Source organism: Eutrigla gurnardus, assembly GCF_963514095.1.
Source record: "Eutrigla gurnardus genome assembly, chromosome: 17".
Lineage (NCBI taxonomy): Eukaryota > Metazoa > Chordata > Actinopteri > Perciformes > Triglidae > Eutrigla > Eutrigla gurnardus.
In genome coordinates this window covers 15,713,798-15,731,037 of record NC_139928.1, presented here as the reverse complement: position 1 = coordinate 15,731,037, position 17,240 = coordinate 15,713,798, and the positions used below count along the sequence as shown (strand labels likewise).

Here is a 17,240-nt window from a genome sequence, read left to right as displayed (position 1 = left end):
GCAACAGAGCAATGTAAAAATATTTATAAACAAATAACAAGTAGCAAAGTAAAAGCATTTAGAAGTAAAATATATCAGACTACTTTTGGTGAAATTAAACTGATGCATTAACGTGGAGCCAATAGTTTATCTATTTAAAGTGATGCATCGTAATTTCATAAAGATGATACCGGTAACTTGTTTTGTATTTCACCAAAAATAATTATAGACTTTTTGTGTTTAATTATATTAATCAATGAACTGATGAATTCATAAAAATGCGATTATAAAGTGATTGATTCAATTTGCATTTAATTCACGCATTATGTAACTATTGCCAACAAATTAGAGCTGTTTCTCTGTGGGTTGGAGTTAATTTAATGTCTAGGTGGTACCCTGCTAACACCTTTTTAAATGAAAACTCAGCAGTACAAATGTAATTCATTTGACTGACTCCAGAAAAGCTTGGACCGTCACCTGTTTTTCATTCAAGAAATGAAGGAGCATGTTGTATTTTCATGAACACCATTCTTTTAATATATAAAAATATGCGCATTTATCAATCAATCACCAATGACAATTTCATTGTAAGAAACAAAGAAAGAGCCCAAAACAACGGAAACTTAAAAACAAGAAAATTAAAGATGTACAACTGGGAAATATGTTTTTTTCTCTACTATCATCAATTTTTCTCCTATTTCACAAATGAAAGATGTTTAATATCATACAGCAAAATTGTACTGCGGGATATTGTCTTTTTTTATACCAAAACAACAATTGTTCTCCAACAAATGCTTGCTGTTTCCATTTTAAATAACATAACTCAGGGCCAATGAAAGACATCATCACAGTAGCACATTTGGTTTGCAATGATATTTGCAGTGAGTCAAGATATTACCATCCTTACATAAATAACATACTTTGTACGTATGAAACAACTTCAGGCAAACGTATGGTTAGAAGTAAGGCTGACTGGTGATAAACCACCAGAGATGAAACACCATTCAACATGAATGATATCTGATTGAAAATGTGGTGGTGCAAACGGCCAAATCTATCAAAAAAGATGGAAATCGTTTTTATCACATCTCCATCATATTCTGTATTACATAATCAACAACAAAACACTTTGCCTGGAACACATTTTATAACAGCATGTCAGTGATACAAATCCATTTTAAATGGAACACAGAAGCTGTTATCCCCGCTCATAAAAACACATTACACTTTGGGCATTTTTGTGAACAATAAGCCTGGCTATAAGCTAAATTTAGTCGTCTCGCATTCAAAGACCTGTAAAGCCTCCATCTGTCGATGGAATCAACATTTTAAAGTACTGATCATCTTAAGCGGGTCTTTAAAAAGTAATATCGCAACTCTTTGATGTTAACAGACGTGTGACATTTCCTCAACGTTGTGGATCAAATATATTATACCTGTTCAATATTTATTTTATTTTTTTTAAATACTCACATAATAAAAATGTACACGTAAAAAATTTGATCACTGACTAGCAAATGGAGTAACTGATTAACATCCAGTCAAGCATACATCTCATATTTCCTCAACAGCCTCAAACATTATCAATCAATCAAGTTCCAACTAGTGTATAGTCTTATTTACTTAGTAGCAAAACTGTTGTGCTTACAAATAAAGAAGTAAGGTGCATAAAATTTAAGAAGATAGTGAAAAATGGCCATTATCAGTTCCAAATCATACCACATTCAATTGAGGGCATTTTAGCTTGAAAGATGATTTTATCGCCAACTGACCAATGTTTACAGATTAAAACTGTACCAACAATGATCAACTGTGTTTCCTCACTTTCATATTTCTGTTTTTCCACCAGCGTTATGAAATCCTACACTGTTAGTCGGGGCTGCATTCCATGATATGAATAAAAATACAAAACAGGGCACGGACTGCTTAAACGCATTACACATATAAAAGTATTTCCAACATCTTTTAGAGTAAAAGTCAATGTATACAAAAGTGATTCTCTTATAGACAGACCATACACAATTACTGGGAATACAGTGCAATAACTCTGGTAATCAAAAACCACACTGGGTAGTTAAGGGTTAATCAGTGTCTCTCTGCATTTCTCCTCCTCCTCCCCCTCGTCTGGTTTTATATGCCTTGCAGCCATCACAGACTGGGTCTGCGTCAAACTTTATCCTTATGTAATCAAGTCCGCCCTCTGCCTTACTCTGGTTGGCATGCAGTGGCACCTCCATGTGGTAGCAGGGTCGGCTAAGGCCAGCTAAGTTGAGTCCGTTGTAGTCATGATGTCACTTGAGGACACTGAGCTGTCTTGTGTAGCCGGGCTTTCACGAGTGCCAGTGCTGTATGTAAACTTGTGTTCTGCCGTACAGCTGCCCTCAGCTGGTTCGGCCGTTGCTTCCTCCGGAGCTCTGTGTGTTTTAGGTGATCCCGGTAGACATGCAGACCTTATGCAGCTCCCGTGTTTTCCATCTGGATAGCACCTTTGCTTGCTTGGGACCATGGAGTCTTCGGCGTCTGACCAGCTCATTTTTCTCTTCTGGAGGGGAAAAGTAAAACCAAAATTTAACCACAACGAACCAAGGTTTTAAAGAAAAGCTACAGTTCATGACAACTTAAGTTCTTTGAGGTACCCAAGATTTAATCACCCAAATCTTGACAGCCTGTCCATTTCATTAGTCGTAATGTGATTTTATGTTATTTTGTTTTTATTAATGTAATTTGTGGTTCTGTTTATGGGTATCTCCACTGGAAGCAAGTAGTGAGCTTCTATTATCCAATCCAGAGTCTCATCCTGCAGTTGACGTCTCTGTCCATCTGTCAGCGGCTCATTAACCTGACTTCACCCGGCTGACTGACAGCAGACTTTTACTAAACCAGCATACATAGTCATTGCAAATTCTTTGACAAGGAGAGGGAGAGAGAGTTCTAGCCCTCGATGTGTAACGTGTCCTGAGATAACTCTGTGTGTGTGTGTGTGTGTGTGTGTGTGTGTGTGTGTGTGTGTGTGAGAACCGTGGTCATATGAGGTGATGTTTAGATTTCCTGTATACAGAGATTACCTTATGTTACCTCCACAGCAATAAAAAAAAAAAACTGAACTCCGGCAACGGTATGTGGTTTAACAGTAAAAGTCTTGTTTTTTCATGACTAGTTCAGTCATTTCTACAGCCACAGCTACGTTTTCATTAATGTATTAAGAGAAGATAACACGACCCAACTACAAACAGTACATACGACGGTTTGAGCCTGAATCCAAGTCAGTTCAATATGGCAAAGTCATTTTATAATAATAACGCACTAATGAGAAAACAAGCCAAATATCTTGACACTTGCAAAGGCGTCAGCTATTGGCGATCCTGCTGACCATGAGGTATGTAAACACAATCCCAATATGAACTCACCTTAACTGGCATGTGGAGCTGATTTTGGCACCAGTGTGGTCGGAGACTAGGAGTGGTTTTCTGACTCGGGATAGCTGTGGCCTGAAATAACACCCGAGGGAACCATATTTTGAGCATCATCTCTATCTGTAGCAGGTTCTGGAGGTATTTCTCACTGCAGACAAAAAAAAAAGAAGAGTTAAGTAACGAGCATTAATGACAATGCCAGGTATGGATAAAGACGACAATATCCCTGCACTGTCATAAAATTAGGTCTTACCCCATTTCAGGCCTCTGTAGAATTCCAAGGATCCTCTGCAATCTGTCTATAGCAACACTCTGCTGGAAACTGGATAGACCTGCCACAATTAAAGAGGCAAAAAGGCGCTTTGATTACAGGCTGCACTAAAACTTGATACCATTAATCACACTAGACATTGTTGAACCACATACCTTTGTCAAATCGTCCGGTCTTAAGTCCTTGTAGAAGTTCCAGCAAAGGACAGATAAACCTCTGCAAATCTGCACACTGACAAAATAAGGAGAAAGACTCGTTTTAATAAAATTGAAAAATGACTTAAACAAAGCCTGAGGTATCAGTTCGAGGGCACTCACTTTCTGAGCGAAGGCCAAGTCCCCCGGTGTCGCTGGAGATGAGGCCAACGCGGCAGCTCCGAGGGAAGAGGCTGATTCGGGATGCTTCGTTTCGTCAGCGCGGCGTTCAGGCCGGTCGCTTTTAGACCTTGAGTGCAGCTGATCCGAATGAGCCGGGAAATCGAGGTAATTTCGGGAGAGTGTGATCCCTTCTTCGCCCGAGAGGGACTTTCTTATTCCGCCGTCCCCTTCTCCCTCCGAGAACACGTCGGCTTCATCCTCCGTCTGCTCACTCTCGCTGAAGATCAAGCTTGAGTTGGAGGTTAGCGAGTCATAAGATGGCCATTTGGAAGAACTGCCCAATGCATTCATCTGTGGAGACGGAGAGAACTTCCATGAGAACAACTCTTGACACTGGATCAAATCAAATAGTACTACATACTAAAAATATTCTGTTGATGTCTTCAAATTGCACAAATCAAAGCATTTATTAAAAATGTCTATCCTCTGGTGACTTTTAAGGTAAACACTTAGGGCATTGGCTAAATGAAAGGTCACTGGGCTATTTCAGTATATCTGTTTTTAAGAAGATATTGAGGCATATTACATCGTACTACTCAAATTATTAAATTGCAAATGTGTAATGGAGGCTTTAAGACGGAGAAAATACACATTCCTATAAATCTATCTTGTACTTTTATTGTATATAGTTTTAATTGTATTGTTACATTTTTACCAAACCTATATTTTATCGTTTATATTCTTTGCCATTGTATATCTGGGTTAAAATCTGGCACAAAAAGTCCTCTCTCATCTTAAAACAACCCTTATTACACAGTTAAGGGATGAATATTGATTCATATTGCAATCTCGGTATCCAGCAGAACAACCCAAACACAATCCCTTTGTCTGTTATCGTGCATCGCAAATTAAAAAATGGTACTTGTTGCCAAGAGCTGTGAGCAACGTATTCATCACGTCTCGGCAAAGACGACGAGGTCAAGGCGAACGGGCAACATTATTTGTCAGATAATGGCAGAGGAATAAATCACACAAAGGGACCTGCAATGCTCTAAATAGAGACGTGTGCGTGCGTGCCCGTGCGTGTGAGAGATACTCCATCATGTGAGGTGATGTTTACGTCCACTGTATAGTGATTTCCTTATGTTACCTCCACAGCAATAACAAACGGGGACTCCACTAATGATGTGTGGATTAATAGTACAAGTCTAGTGTAGAAATGTCACTGCTAAGTGTATGCGTTTTATAAATGTAGCTAATAGGAGAAGATAACGACACGAATACAAACAGTACGTACGTAGTTTGATCATGAATTGGTCGGATAATTACTGCTAAAAGTAACGAGCAACATGCCCACCACGTCTAACGTGAAACATTAATACTATTAAGTCGAAATAGCGTACTTCCCCTGAAAACGGTACACAAAAATAAATAAATAAAATAGGACAGAGTTCTTACCTTCAGGCTGAAGAAGAAAAACAGTCAGACGAAACGGCAAAAAACTAAATTACTTGAACAAGTCGAGCAATTTCTCGTCTCACAGCAGTAACACAGTCGAAGCTAGCGTCTATCTTTAGGAGCCAGTGCACACGGCGGTCCACGTTGAGTCTGTTATCCAGTCCCACCCTGTTTCTTCTGCTGCTGCTCGTGTGTGCGTTTCCTCTACTTTGTCAGATATTCAAGTTCGACCTGTTGGAAGTGTACACACACAGTCAGAACACAACGGCCGCTACACGTGCTGGAGAGGTACAGAGCCGCGATTGGCTGAAGGGACGCCCAGTCCGCTCCTCATTGGCTGGGGGCCCCGGCCAATCGGCGGCGTCCGCGGCGCCGGTTGGCTGGTATATGCGTAGATCCCGCTGTACCTCCGACTCCGGCACGTGTGGGTTGGAGTGGCTGGAGAACGAGAGGGACAGCACGCGGCAGCTAGCATGTGCTTAAAATTTTGGTATGCAAATTAGATCACATTTGGCTCGTGATAACAAGATGCAATGCAATAACAGACCACCTACAGGTCAGGCTGGTAGTATTTGTTTCCTTAGACATCGCTCCTTTTTTTTAGAGTGCGTGTTCTTTATGCATCTATGATGTTTTTTTAGTACGTTTGTTCGTGTTGTTTACATTTATATAACGTCCTTTATTTCTCTAAAGATACGCCTACTTTAGGAAGGGAGGGACACGTGTGCAAACATACAATACAGGCTGTGCATAAAATATTAAACAAGACAAAATATAAAGCAGTTGTAGTGGTAAAAACATGACACGTTATCCTAACTATACAATATGTAGATGTGCTTCACTACATGTGCTTCATTTTAACATGTAGTCATTCTTCTACTCCACCTTCTCTTAAATCATCATAAATAACCTCTTAGACTAAAATCTGATGGACCCCAGCCAAAATGTGACTTTGGCTTTTGTGGGTGTTGTTGTAGCTCCAGGTTCTTCTCAAAGTGAATGCACATAAGACAAGATTATGACATGTTGCATCATAATGCCTATTAGAGCCGCAGAGACGAAAAAGCTCGGGCCACAAGTCTCACATAGATAATAAGATTGCTGCATGCTGATGAAGAGTGAATCAGTTTCCTTTCGTCGCATTGCAAAATCGGGACGCTGTTACCTGCAAGAAGCGGCTCCAACCACCTGATCAACTGACGGGGCAGCCTGCAAAAGGCACATGTTTATGTGTATTGTGATAATAATAATAATAATAATAATGATGGTGATGATGATAATAATAATTGTAGTATGATTAGTTTAGGGGAAGCAAATGGCACTTTACTGGAGGTGCGACAAAGTAAAAGGAAGAGGGAGTGTCAAAGAATGAACGGCATGGCAGCAACACATGTTGCCACCATTGTGGGCGTGGAGGGATTCTGTTGCAGTTTGACTCTCAGCCAGGTGGTAAACATGTGAGGAGGCTGGCATGACAATTAATTGTAGTTTAAAAGTTGTGATGAATTGGCCTTATCCCAGAATACCTGCTTAAAATAGGAGTTTCCAAGCATTCTGGGTCCGTGATTCTTTCACCATGTAAACAGAATTTGCCAACATTACCAGCATGGGATACCACACAGCCCTAGTGGCCAATACCAACAGGTGTTATGCAGAAGTGTGGACACTGAGACAGTCGAAGGTTGCGTCTACCATGCAATTGCAAAACTACAGATGCTCAACCTGCACGTGTGCGTGCTGCTGTGACAGCCTTGACTGTCGGAATTTGGCTACAAAAAAAAAAGTACAAGGCGATTGGTTGAGGATGTTGTTGCTAAGAAATACTAATACTAAGAAAACAAACCGGATCCTAACCCAAATATTTTTGAAAGTGTAACTTTGAAGTCCACCCACTGCTTAATTTGGAAAACTGTGAGGAGGAAAAAGTGGGCAAGAGGCCGAGATGAACCCAGGCCCACCTCCATATGATGAAAACCTTGACACAGCGTCAACACATATGACAGCAACTGTAGCTTGGGAAATAGAGGTATGGCAGGAGGCCTGAATTTGTTTAATTTACAGTTTATCAGAGCACAGTAGTACCAGTACCGCCACACCACTGTTACTGCTCCATTTATTTTCTGTAACCAGCGTAACAGCATGAAAACATGGTGGAATAAGCAAGCTAACGTTAGCTCCCTAGTCGCTAAATGAGGAAAAATTAAACAACTTAATGCTTCTGATTTTGTCTGTGGCGCTGAGGGGGTCTGATTAGAGGGCATCAATATCCTGTTAAGAAGATTAATCCCAAACGGTTAACTCCAGCTCAGAATGGTCTGATTGGTGATTTCTCAGTGATAAGGAAGTGGCCGTGTGTTTGAGTGAGCTTTTTGGGAGGGAGCCAACAAAAGCATTTGCCTATTTCTCAATCACATTACTGCACAACCTACGTATATTACACAGAATTAAACCTTTACGTGCCACGTACACTTATAAAAAGGTTTGGATATATTCGTGCAGGCACGATCCTGTTGTCCCAGAGCAAAAAATAAATAAATGATGATGCGTTCTTATACTGACATGCAAATTACGGCCTTTACTCTGAAAAACACACAGAACGCAGTCAACAACACAAAAAGTAGACGAAGTGACCCTTTAAAAGAGGCATCAGCGACTGAAGCCACAGGGCGGGATGTCAGCATGACCTTGTAACCTCCAAGACAAGTGAGCCTGGTGTAGCCGTTTAACTTTCCCCGTGGAGAGCGAGAGCAAGTGCAAACATTAAAACCCTGCGTCGTGTGGTGAAAGCGCAGCCTCTTACAGATGTTCAATGTGTCTCGTTTTACGGGAGTCTGCAGGAGGCGCCTGACATGATGAGTGGACGTTAACGCCACACAATGTAGTACTGACCTTGACTTAACGATGAGATGATGCTGAGCCGCGCCCCCATTACTTCAAAAACATCTCCCGCATGGTTTTGAGTTTCCTCCAGCAGATGGGGTCACATCGAACAAGCTTTTACATGGACAAAATATGACTTTATGCTGGGTATTACACTCAAGAAGACAGGTTTAACTGTCATAAATACTAGTAAACAAACTTCACATTTTCAGACGGTGTGATACATTTATTTACTTTTTCGTTAGCAAGATTGTGCGAATTCAGAGCACATCTTCAAGTATTTCATTTACCTCCACACTTCAACCAAACTTGAGAAAATGGGAAAAAATGTCGCATGTTGACTTGACAATGAATGAATCTGCAAACATCTTCTTCCTTTTATTGTTAAACTATTTTAACACTTTTTTCAGTATTTTCCATTGTCCATTTAGATGTGTCAATGTGTTGGTCTTGAGTTCCTCTTCCACTTTGCTGGCCCCGTCTCAACAAGTCCACTGATAACGTCCCGTGTCATCACTCCCCTAGCAGCCGAGCCAGGGATCCTCTCTGTTTGTCCTGGAGATAAAAGCAATTTTTCTGGCCATTTCCGTGTGGTAAATCCGCCTGCAGTTCTCAAAGTTCTTCCGCTGGCGCTCTCGGCACGGCTTCTCGAAGTAGCGCTTGCGTTTCACGGTTTCAATAACCCCATCCTGCGTCAGGAGCCTGAATGTAGAGAAAATGTGTGAATAGCCGTGACACTAGGAGTTATGATAGTCTATTCAGATCACTTACAACTGGAAATATAAAAGTAATAGTAGTGTAGTGGAAATCATTTGTAGCTTAAGTGAATTCCTCCCTGTCGTACACCCTTGGTTAGCTAATGGCTGCCGCTCTGCACTGCACTCGTATGGTGGTTAACATTAACAATGCTGTCCTGACCCACATCCTGGCTCCATTTTAGAGACTGCATGAAGACAACAGACAACACTGCCTGAGTATTGGGATTGAATCACAATGAAGATTACAGGATACAACAGAACGGGTGAAAGATTTGTTGAGCATTATAACTACAATACAGTTTCTTTTTGGCAATGACAAAGACAGAACGAGTAGGATTTGTTGGTTTCCATTTGTCGTTTCCTCCCTGACTCAATGACACCAGCAGCACACGCCCCCTGACCGCGTTAAGGATGAGGATGCTTGCCAGCAGGTCAAATCTAACCCCAGTTTCACACGTTTTGGAATGAGGTTTGTCCACTTGGTGTTATTTTTTTTTCCTGGTACTGTGTCTGTCATTGTCAAAGCTTTGTCTGGGATACTTGTTTACTTTATGGCACCTGTTGGCTACGCTTTAATAGAGGTCGATGCCCAGAAATGTACCGAACACACAGAAACATGAGGAAATACAGGCAGAGGGCCGGGTCTCTGCAAATACAGACATCACCACTCACTTCTAGTTGGTCATAAGTGATGATTAAGAGGGATTATTTTTGTATATTGTATTAAGGAACAAATACAAGCCAAGAAACCCCAGTAACTCTATAGGCAGAGGAATTATTGATCAAATCTCAAGTCTGTAATAAACATATAAAATGACCTTGCTACAATGGTGGTCACCTTTAAGGAGATTCAAAGTGTTTACTTTGAGTTATAATAACGTAATTTCCTGTGTAGTCTCATCATTAAGTACACTTCTAATTAACCGCATTTTAAAATAAAATGCATAGCAAACTGTATAGTTGGATAAACTGTATCCAATACAATGAAGAATTCCTTAAAAACAACAAAGCATCGAAATAACACTAAATAAGCTAGTAGCGATGAGCAGCGACGCCACTGCGCAGCCGCAGCTCTGTGACATTGAGCGGAAGGCTAACGTTGACTTAGCTAACGTTGCTTAGCTAACGTTAGCTTGTCGTCCCCGAGAAAAACAGCAACTTCCGTGGTATATTTTATCCTAAACACAAGAGTTTGACCTGTTCAGAGTCTTGTACGCCGCATCAACGTTGCCGTCTTGGACCATCACTGTCCGCGCAATGAAGCGAAGGTGCCTCGACATGATGAGCCCGGTGCGTCCTCAAATGCTACCCGTCTGGAAACACCAGCCACAAAAAGGTTCCGGATACAAGACATCAACGCTAGGTGTCGCTTTACTCCATTTTCGTGAATTACTCCTGCCTTCTACCAGATCAACCTGAGGGCCTAAATTTCATCATCTATCCATGTCTAACGCCTATCCTGTATGCAGGGTCTTAAATGTCATCATATATAGTATAATAATAATAAATAATAATAAAGAGATGCATTGGAGCCAGAGTGAGCAACACTTTTTTTCCTGCTTTCAGGTCTGCGTCCAGTTATCAGCACTTTATCACTAGCAATATACTGTATTTTTACAGTGTTGGTATTGTAATCTACATTAACTGTTTCTGTGTTACACTGAGTATCTTCATACTGATACAAACTACTGTAAATTGCAGATAAACACTTTCATTTTTATGGTCCTCCTTTAAAAGTACAAGGTCAGTTTTACTTTTAAAATGAAAAAATGGGGGTCAAATTTAAGAAAACATTTTGTTCAATAAAAAAAAAACATAAGCACCATTAAACAAAATGCTGAATAACATTTATCATGCCAAATGTCATCTATAATTGAGGGTGGGAGGACAGAGATAAGCCATTGACACGATAAAAAGTACACCTAATTAGCCTTCATGAGGCGCCGTTCAACATCCATCAGGTATTTCAAGAGAGAGGAGAAACAATGATTCATTGTTACAGCCTTCCTTTGCACCAGCTTGCCCGTCGACTTTGATGCTTACTCACTCGACTCAAGAGAAAGCAGTTCAACAACAAATATTTAAAAATAGTCAAACATCTCTCACCGATTTAAAGTTAATCACAAAACCCAAATGTAGTTGCATCCTGTCAACGTTAAATTGCTTACATTTTTGTTTGATTCCAGAGGATGAACAGTGATTTTTTTTTTTTTTAACAAATTATGCAAATGGTAGCATGTGGTCTGCATGGTACAGTCACCCTTTTGGTTTGGCAGTACATGCCTTCTCCCCTGTCACCCTGTCGTCCTTTGATAAACATCTGATACCTTGCATGAAATCTCATTGTGCAACCAGCAAGTTGCAACTAGCATGTTTTTATATGGAAATCACATTTACTCTGGGCTTGGTGTTCTTTCTGAAGGAATGCAGTTAAACAAGCATGACATATTGAACAAAAACACACTGATGCTGACCTTGCTGACTGGCAGATTGTTAGTGGTTGTCATCTTTAAAACAATGAACCGTCTCTTTCTTTCATTACGTCCTCTCTCTTTGGTGTTTGTTTGGACTACTTGACACATAAGTACTTGTAATAAGCTCCTAAGTATATCTGAACTAACTTTAATCTGTTACAGGGATAATTAAGAGCTTTGGCAGATTATCAGGTCTAAATCACTGCAATGTATTTTCTAATTTCACAAAGGTAGAGCCAAGTGTTGTTTTCTCATCGAATAGTAATCTCAAAAGCCCTCCAAAAGGCTTCTATATTAAAATCATTATTATTTCAAGAATGCCCCCTGGACCCTCCCTATCTGATGTTGTTTTAGTTTGTAGGCCTGATCTTTGCTAAACTTAACATAGGCCTATAACTTTTTAAAAATGGATTCTCTTTAATGAATGTCTGACAAAATGAACGAATAAGTGATTAAACACTGACAAACATCTCGAGCTCGCTACAGCACAGGGAGCCCAACCGCAGTTATCAGGAATCCCAGATTAATGAAGCTCCCGTTGTCATAGCAACAGGGACAGCGGTGTCCAGTGTTGTCCTTTCACCAGGGCCATTTTCCTCCCTGCCCTGAACTGCCACTGTCCTCTGTGTGTTCTCATTACGGAGGTCAGCCAGCGGTGAATGCTGGCCCTGCATGCTATGTCCAATTTGCATTCAAAAGTGCTTTTATATTTCCTTTCTCTGTAACACCCAATGAGGTTAATCCCCGCGCCGCTGTAACTCTATAGGGTACAGTAGCTGCATGGTGCCACGGGGAGGAATGCTGGAGACAACCTGCGCTGATAACATCACGACTCCTCTTGTTGGGTGAATACACTGCATCGTGTTTCCCGCGGCTTCCCTTCTGATCCAGACCTGGTGAGATATTCTTGGCAGTGTTTGAGCGCATGTGTGGGAGAATAGAAAGGACAGACAGTCTTTGACATAAAGAATATTAAGTTTGCACTGATGGGCCAGTTCCATAGCAGTTTGGAGTTTTGGGGACCGTTGTTTGTAAATGGAGATATATCCGTTTACTGCTAACCAAGCTAGCCCAAAGCTATTGTGTTGCTAGCATGACACTTAACTTACAATGGGATTAACTGTTACGTAACATTTTCTAGTTTTACTTTAGTATAATAATTGTGTTGTTCTTCCTGTAATACTTGATTCTCCTCCTGAGGGACAGAACTGATCTAAGTACATTTTTTTTGTTATTTATGTATTTAATTTTAAGCTCTATCATTAGTGCATTGTGTTTCATCAATTACTGCTTTAAGAGTTTAACACTTAAGTACAGTCTGCAACCTTCAGCATCCTGCAGGGTCGAAGCACATTTATTTTATTATATTGGCCAAACCTAATTTCACTGAAATGTTTTCTGTTTCTTTCAGTAATCTTTAAAGCATTTTAATCAGATATAATATGCCCTGAATGTCCCCGTCTTTGGCACCATCAGGCCCTACCAAATTATGGGAAAATAGTGGGAGGAACTGTTTTGGATCAGCCAATTCATTACATAACATTGCTCATTCCTTAAGCACGCCCAGTCCTGGATTTGCAATTATATTATTTTTGCTACAGTATGTATCATATAAACAACAAACCTCAATATAAATGACTCAGGTATCAGATGTGAAGGATTTGCCTGTAGGCCAACATGGTCTTATGTTTGTTGACCAAAATAACATGTTGCCCTAAAGACATGTAACCCACCCCTGTTCAGAGAAAGACAGGATGAGATGTGTTGGCTTAATGAAACCGATACTGCTCTCCTATTAGAATGAACAAAACACTCTTAAACTCTATACAGTTAATTCGGATGGATGCCTTCAGCTGTAAGTCTTTTCTTTTGCTTGCTGTTTTTGCAAAACTTGATTCCAACCTGAGGGAGGGGGAAAAAAACAGTTCATATCCGAGCCGGCTGCTCATCAACATCACAGGACTTACTGGAAGCGCTTATTTTTCAGCCCGTGTCCAAATCTTTCACCATGCTGACAGAGGTGGAGGCTGCAGTCAGGTCCCTCCCTGTCACTCCATTGGCTGGACCCGCGTCAAGCCGTCAGCCAATCAGCGGAGGCGCAGATGGCAGGCAGCGGTGACTGCTTTTACAAACCGGTGAAACGGAGGGAGCAGACAGACAGACAGACAGACAGACAGCGAACCGTCTGCAGCCACCATCGCCTTCTGACCTGCAGACATGGAAACGGAGAGAAAAGCCACGGATTTCTCTGGGAAATGGAAAATGAAGTCGTCGGAAAATTTCGAGGATCTTTTGAGAGCGCTGGGTGAGTGATGCATTAATTAAAGTATTTATTTAATTGCTTATACATGGCAAAATAATATCTGTCTTCAAAAAGTTTCCAACACAAGACAGGGTTGCATCCCCTTTCCCCTCCACCACCTTCATCCAAATGCTTTCAAATTCAATAGCATATTGTTATCTGGTTTATCATCAACTCTTTAACTCCATTGTTAAAATGCAAAAAAAAAAAAAGAAAAGAAAAGAAAGGGAAAGGGAAGCATCACCAGCACAAAGACCTGTCAATCATGTTGTCAAGTGGCATTATCTACTGGAAATCCACAAGGCCCTCGAGGTCAACTAGAGGCTTTCTGTGGTTCAAATTAAATTGGTTTGCTCTGCCCTGCTAATATGTCCATGAGAACATTGGTTTTAAGTTATACGAGACTGTGTGGACTCCAGGTAGAAGAGAGAGCAGCAGAGAGAGAGAGAGAGGTCAGGCAGGGCCAGCCAGTGGCATCCATTAAAAATCTGAAGACAAATAGCCTGTGGAGGAATGCTAGATTAGACTCATCTGAAGCAGGGTCCTCCTCATGCGGTTGTAATTAGAGCCAGTGTAAACGGAACTAAGCCTTGACGTGGGCCCCAGCAGCTAGCCGGATCTGAGTCCGACTTTCCTTCACTGCCCTGGGCCTCCCTGACCCAATCTACGGCTGTCTGTGTGTGTGTGTGTGTGTGTGTGTGTGTGTGTGTGTGTGTGTGTGTGTGTGTGTGTGTGTGTGTGTTGCTTCCTTTAGTACCACTCCATGAGCAAATCTGTTCTGACCTGAATCAGACTTGGGGGGCATTCTTGATCTTTCTGAATACAGACATGAATAACGGCAAAAAGTAATGTGTGAGCAGGTAGTTTGCGTTTGTTTTACATTTAAAAAGAAAAACATCACATCACATCGTATCACATCTCTACTGATCCAGCAACAAAACATGCTGAATTACAGAATGGGCCTTCCAGGCTATGGAGCCCAATAGGTCAGGGGTCACCAGAGCCAGAGCCTCCGCTTGACTGTAAACCAAAGAGACACAAAACTACAACCAAGAGATATATGTAGTACTATGAAGAGACACATAATGACGACAAATGAGGCAAAATGACCACAAAAATGAAAAAAAATATATGCAAAACTATACCACAAAGAGATTCAAAAACACAAAACTACCACAAAGAGACTCACAACAGCCACATAAAGATGCAAAAATACCACAAAGAGAGACAAAACTCTTTTTAAAGAAAATACAGCACAATGAGACACTAATATGTGGTTTCAAAGTCAACATGTTGTAAAAATATTAATTATTAATCCTGTGTGCTTTACATCAACCATTATCTTAAACACACCATACATTCTTAGATGATTCTATTTAATTCACAGCCAAAATAAAAAAATAATCCCCTAAAATTAATCACAATGAACATTTCACTGACATCATTTTTCTTTTCATCAAACTAATGTTTGGCTATGCAGCAGCAAAGGCTGTATGGAAACTTTTAGACTGCCAAAAAGCATCGGAGACAAATACATAGACAAAGATGGACGTTTTTTAAAAAAAGGTCTACATAAATGTGGTTGTAAATCGTGTTATAAAGTCTGCTGTGCGGCTAACTCTCAGACACCAGATGACATAGTTTTAACGACTGCCAAGCGAGGAAACAACCAAACATTCCCTGCTCACAGCTGCATCACCACACAGCGATAATCTAACATCGTCAAAAACAGATTTTCCTGCTGTACTGGATGAACTCAGACTCTAACAGCTGCACTGAAGGGAAGAAATTAGTCCAATATGCCCTGGATAAAGTTTGGGCTATAAACATTAAAAAACCTTTTATGCTCTCTTATGCTCCTCCTTGACACTAGTTTGTGTGCCAACAGGTGTGAATGTGTTCCTGAGGAAGATTGCCGTGAGAGCAGCCTCCTGCCCGTCAGTGGAAATCACCCAGCAGGACGAGACTCTGTCCATCATCACATCCACCAGCGTCCGAACCACCCACGTCTCCTTCACCGTGGGCCAGTCCTTCAGCGAGACCACGGTGGACGGGCGTCCCTGCACGGTACACATCCCATATAACACTCCTCCATAATGTCAAGGCATACCAGATTTTGTTCAAGGACAGCATAACCCGAGTTATGCAGAGAGAGATGTGGAACATGTGGAAATAATTTCAGTCCCGGTGATAATACCCAGATCTGTTCTCCATCCCTTCACGCGGAATGAGTGGTGAAGGACGCGGTTCCCGACGGGCCATAAAAAAGCCCTGCAGCGGTCGGCACGCTGAGCTCCAGTTATGACGAAACCCAAAACTTTAGTGCAACTTTATAGAGGCCAAAGCAATATGTCCTTCTTCTTCTTCTTATGACTCCCCTGCAGAGTTTGCCTAAGTGGGAAACAGACACGAAGATCAGCTGTGAACAGACTGTACCGAAAGGCGACGGGCCCAAAACGGCGTGGACCCGAGAGCTGACCAACGATGGAGAGCTCATACTGGTGATTATTTCTCGTACAGCAACAAACACACAACGTGGGTTCGTTTGGGAACATGTCAGAATAAAAGAGAAGCTAAAACTTTAAAAAGTTGAGGAATATTTGCTTTATATAGGTCATTTATAAGCCATAAATTAGAACCACTTAAAGGTCCCCAGGTCATAAAATAAGCCTACAGCCACGCTAGCAGCCCCATGAGGCTCAAGTGTGAGCAGTTTAAATGGAACTACGATGGTGGTTTTGCTTCTTTCATTAGTTCCAGTCAAGAAAGTCCTTTACTACGTGCGATCTGTGACAAAGCAGAAACCAAATGTTTAAAACTCTGCACTACTGTTGCCTTCTCCTTTCAGACGATGACCGCAGGGGATGTTGTCTGCACCAGAGTTTACCAGAAGGAATGAGGAAACATTTTCAAGAGCGTCACACAATACTCCTGATGTGTTGAGCCTCATGTGTGGTTTTCATTTTGCCTTGTTTTCTCCCTCGTTTTCTCCTCAGTCAGATGCTGGTCAGAGCTCAAAACAGTGCACTGTGTGGAAAAAGGCTTCAGTTTTTATGTGTGTAGTTGCTTTTATAACAACAACCTGAACTTGCTCTTTGTGTATCATATAGAAATGTCACACATTCCTTTTCTAAAAAATCCCCCTCTTCAACATGTTAATAAACCGTTTTGTATGAATTCACTGTTTGACGCCTCCTCGATCTTTAACATCGCCTCCTCACTGCACCTCCCATTCCCTTGTCGTCCGTCAGCGTATCACTTTACTGCCATATTATATTCTCCTGATTATTCCACCCACCCCTCCTCATCCATCTTTCCATTTGAAAATTAGTACCTTGACCTCGGTGTGCTCTTGCGTCATCGTAGCTCACTGCAATATGCACTCAAT

General features: G+C 41.2%; 3 protein-coding genes across 3 annotated transcripts; 1 reads left to right on the top strand and 2 right to left on the bottom strand.

Annotated features, from left to right (window-relative positions):
- Nucleotides 1–487: 487 nt before the first annotated feature.
- On the bottom strand, nt 488–5,672 carry ciarta (circadian associated repressor of transcription a). The gene is made up of 6 exons (XM_084031886.1): nt 5,439–5,672; nt 3,981–4,331; nt 3,819–3,894; nt 3,646–3,724; nt 3,387–3,540; nt 488–2,521 (listed from the first exon to the last, which is right to left on the bottom strand). Exons 2-6 carry the CDS (start codon nt 4,329–4,331, stop codon nt 2,243–2,245), a joined length of 939 nt encoding a protein of 312 aa, XP_083888012.1. The 5' UTR covers nt 5,439–5,672; the 3' UTR covers nt 488–2,242.
- A 3,009-nt stretch (nt 5,673–8,681) lies between these two features.
- Nucleotides 8,682–10,356, bottom strand: mrps21 (mitochondrial ribosomal protein S21; the record flags this gene model as incomplete). The annotated part of the gene is made up of 2 exons (XM_084032310.1): nt 8,682–9,020; nt 10,274–10,356. The coding sequence occupies 2 exons, from the start codon at nt 10,354–10,356 to the stop codon at nt 8,840–8,842; spliced, it is 264 nt and encodes an 87-aa protein (XP_083888436.1). The 3' UTR covers nt 8,682–8,839.
- A 3,343-nt stretch (nt 10,357–13,699) lies between these two features.
- Nucleotides 13,700–17,029, top strand: crabp2b (cellular retinoic acid binding protein 2, b). Its single transcript, XM_084031870.1, has 4 exons — nt 13,700–13,855; nt 15,741–15,919; nt 16,237–16,353; nt 16,701–17,029. Exons 1-4 carry the CDS (start codon nt 13,768–13,770, stop codon nt 16,749–16,751), a joined length of 435 nt encoding a protein of 144 aa, XP_083887996.1. The 5' UTR covers nt 13,700–13,767; the 3' UTR covers nt 16,752–17,029.
- Nucleotides 17,030–17,240: the final 211 nt, after the last annotated feature.

Bases quoted from the DNA above. Each gene is read 5' to 3' on its own strand.
- ciarta (XM_084031886.1), bottom strand. From the start codon at position 4,331: ATGAATGCATTGGGCAGTTCTTCCAAATGGCCATCTTATGACTCGCTA. The intron at 3,895-3,980 runs GTGAGTGCCCTC...TTATTTTGTCAG, and splicing joins ACTTGGCCTTCGCTCAGAAA to TGTGCAGATTTGCAGAGGTT. The intron at 3,725-3,818 runs GTATGTGGTTCA...TAATTGTGGCAG, and splicing joins GACCGGACGATTTGACAAAG to GTCTATCCAGTTTCCAGCAG.
- crabp2b (XM_084031870.1), top strand. From the start codon at position 13,768: ATGGAAACGGAGAGAAAAGCCACGGATTTCTCTGGGAAATGGAAAATG. The intron at 13,856-15,740 runs GTGAGTGATGCA...GTGTGCCAACAG, and splicing joins GGATCTTTTGAGAGCGCTGG to GTGTGAATGTGTTCCTGAGG. The intron at 15,920-16,236 runs GTACACATCCCA...ACTCCCCTGCAG, and splicing joins TGGACGGGCGTCCCTGCACG to AGTTTGCCTAAGTGGGAAAC.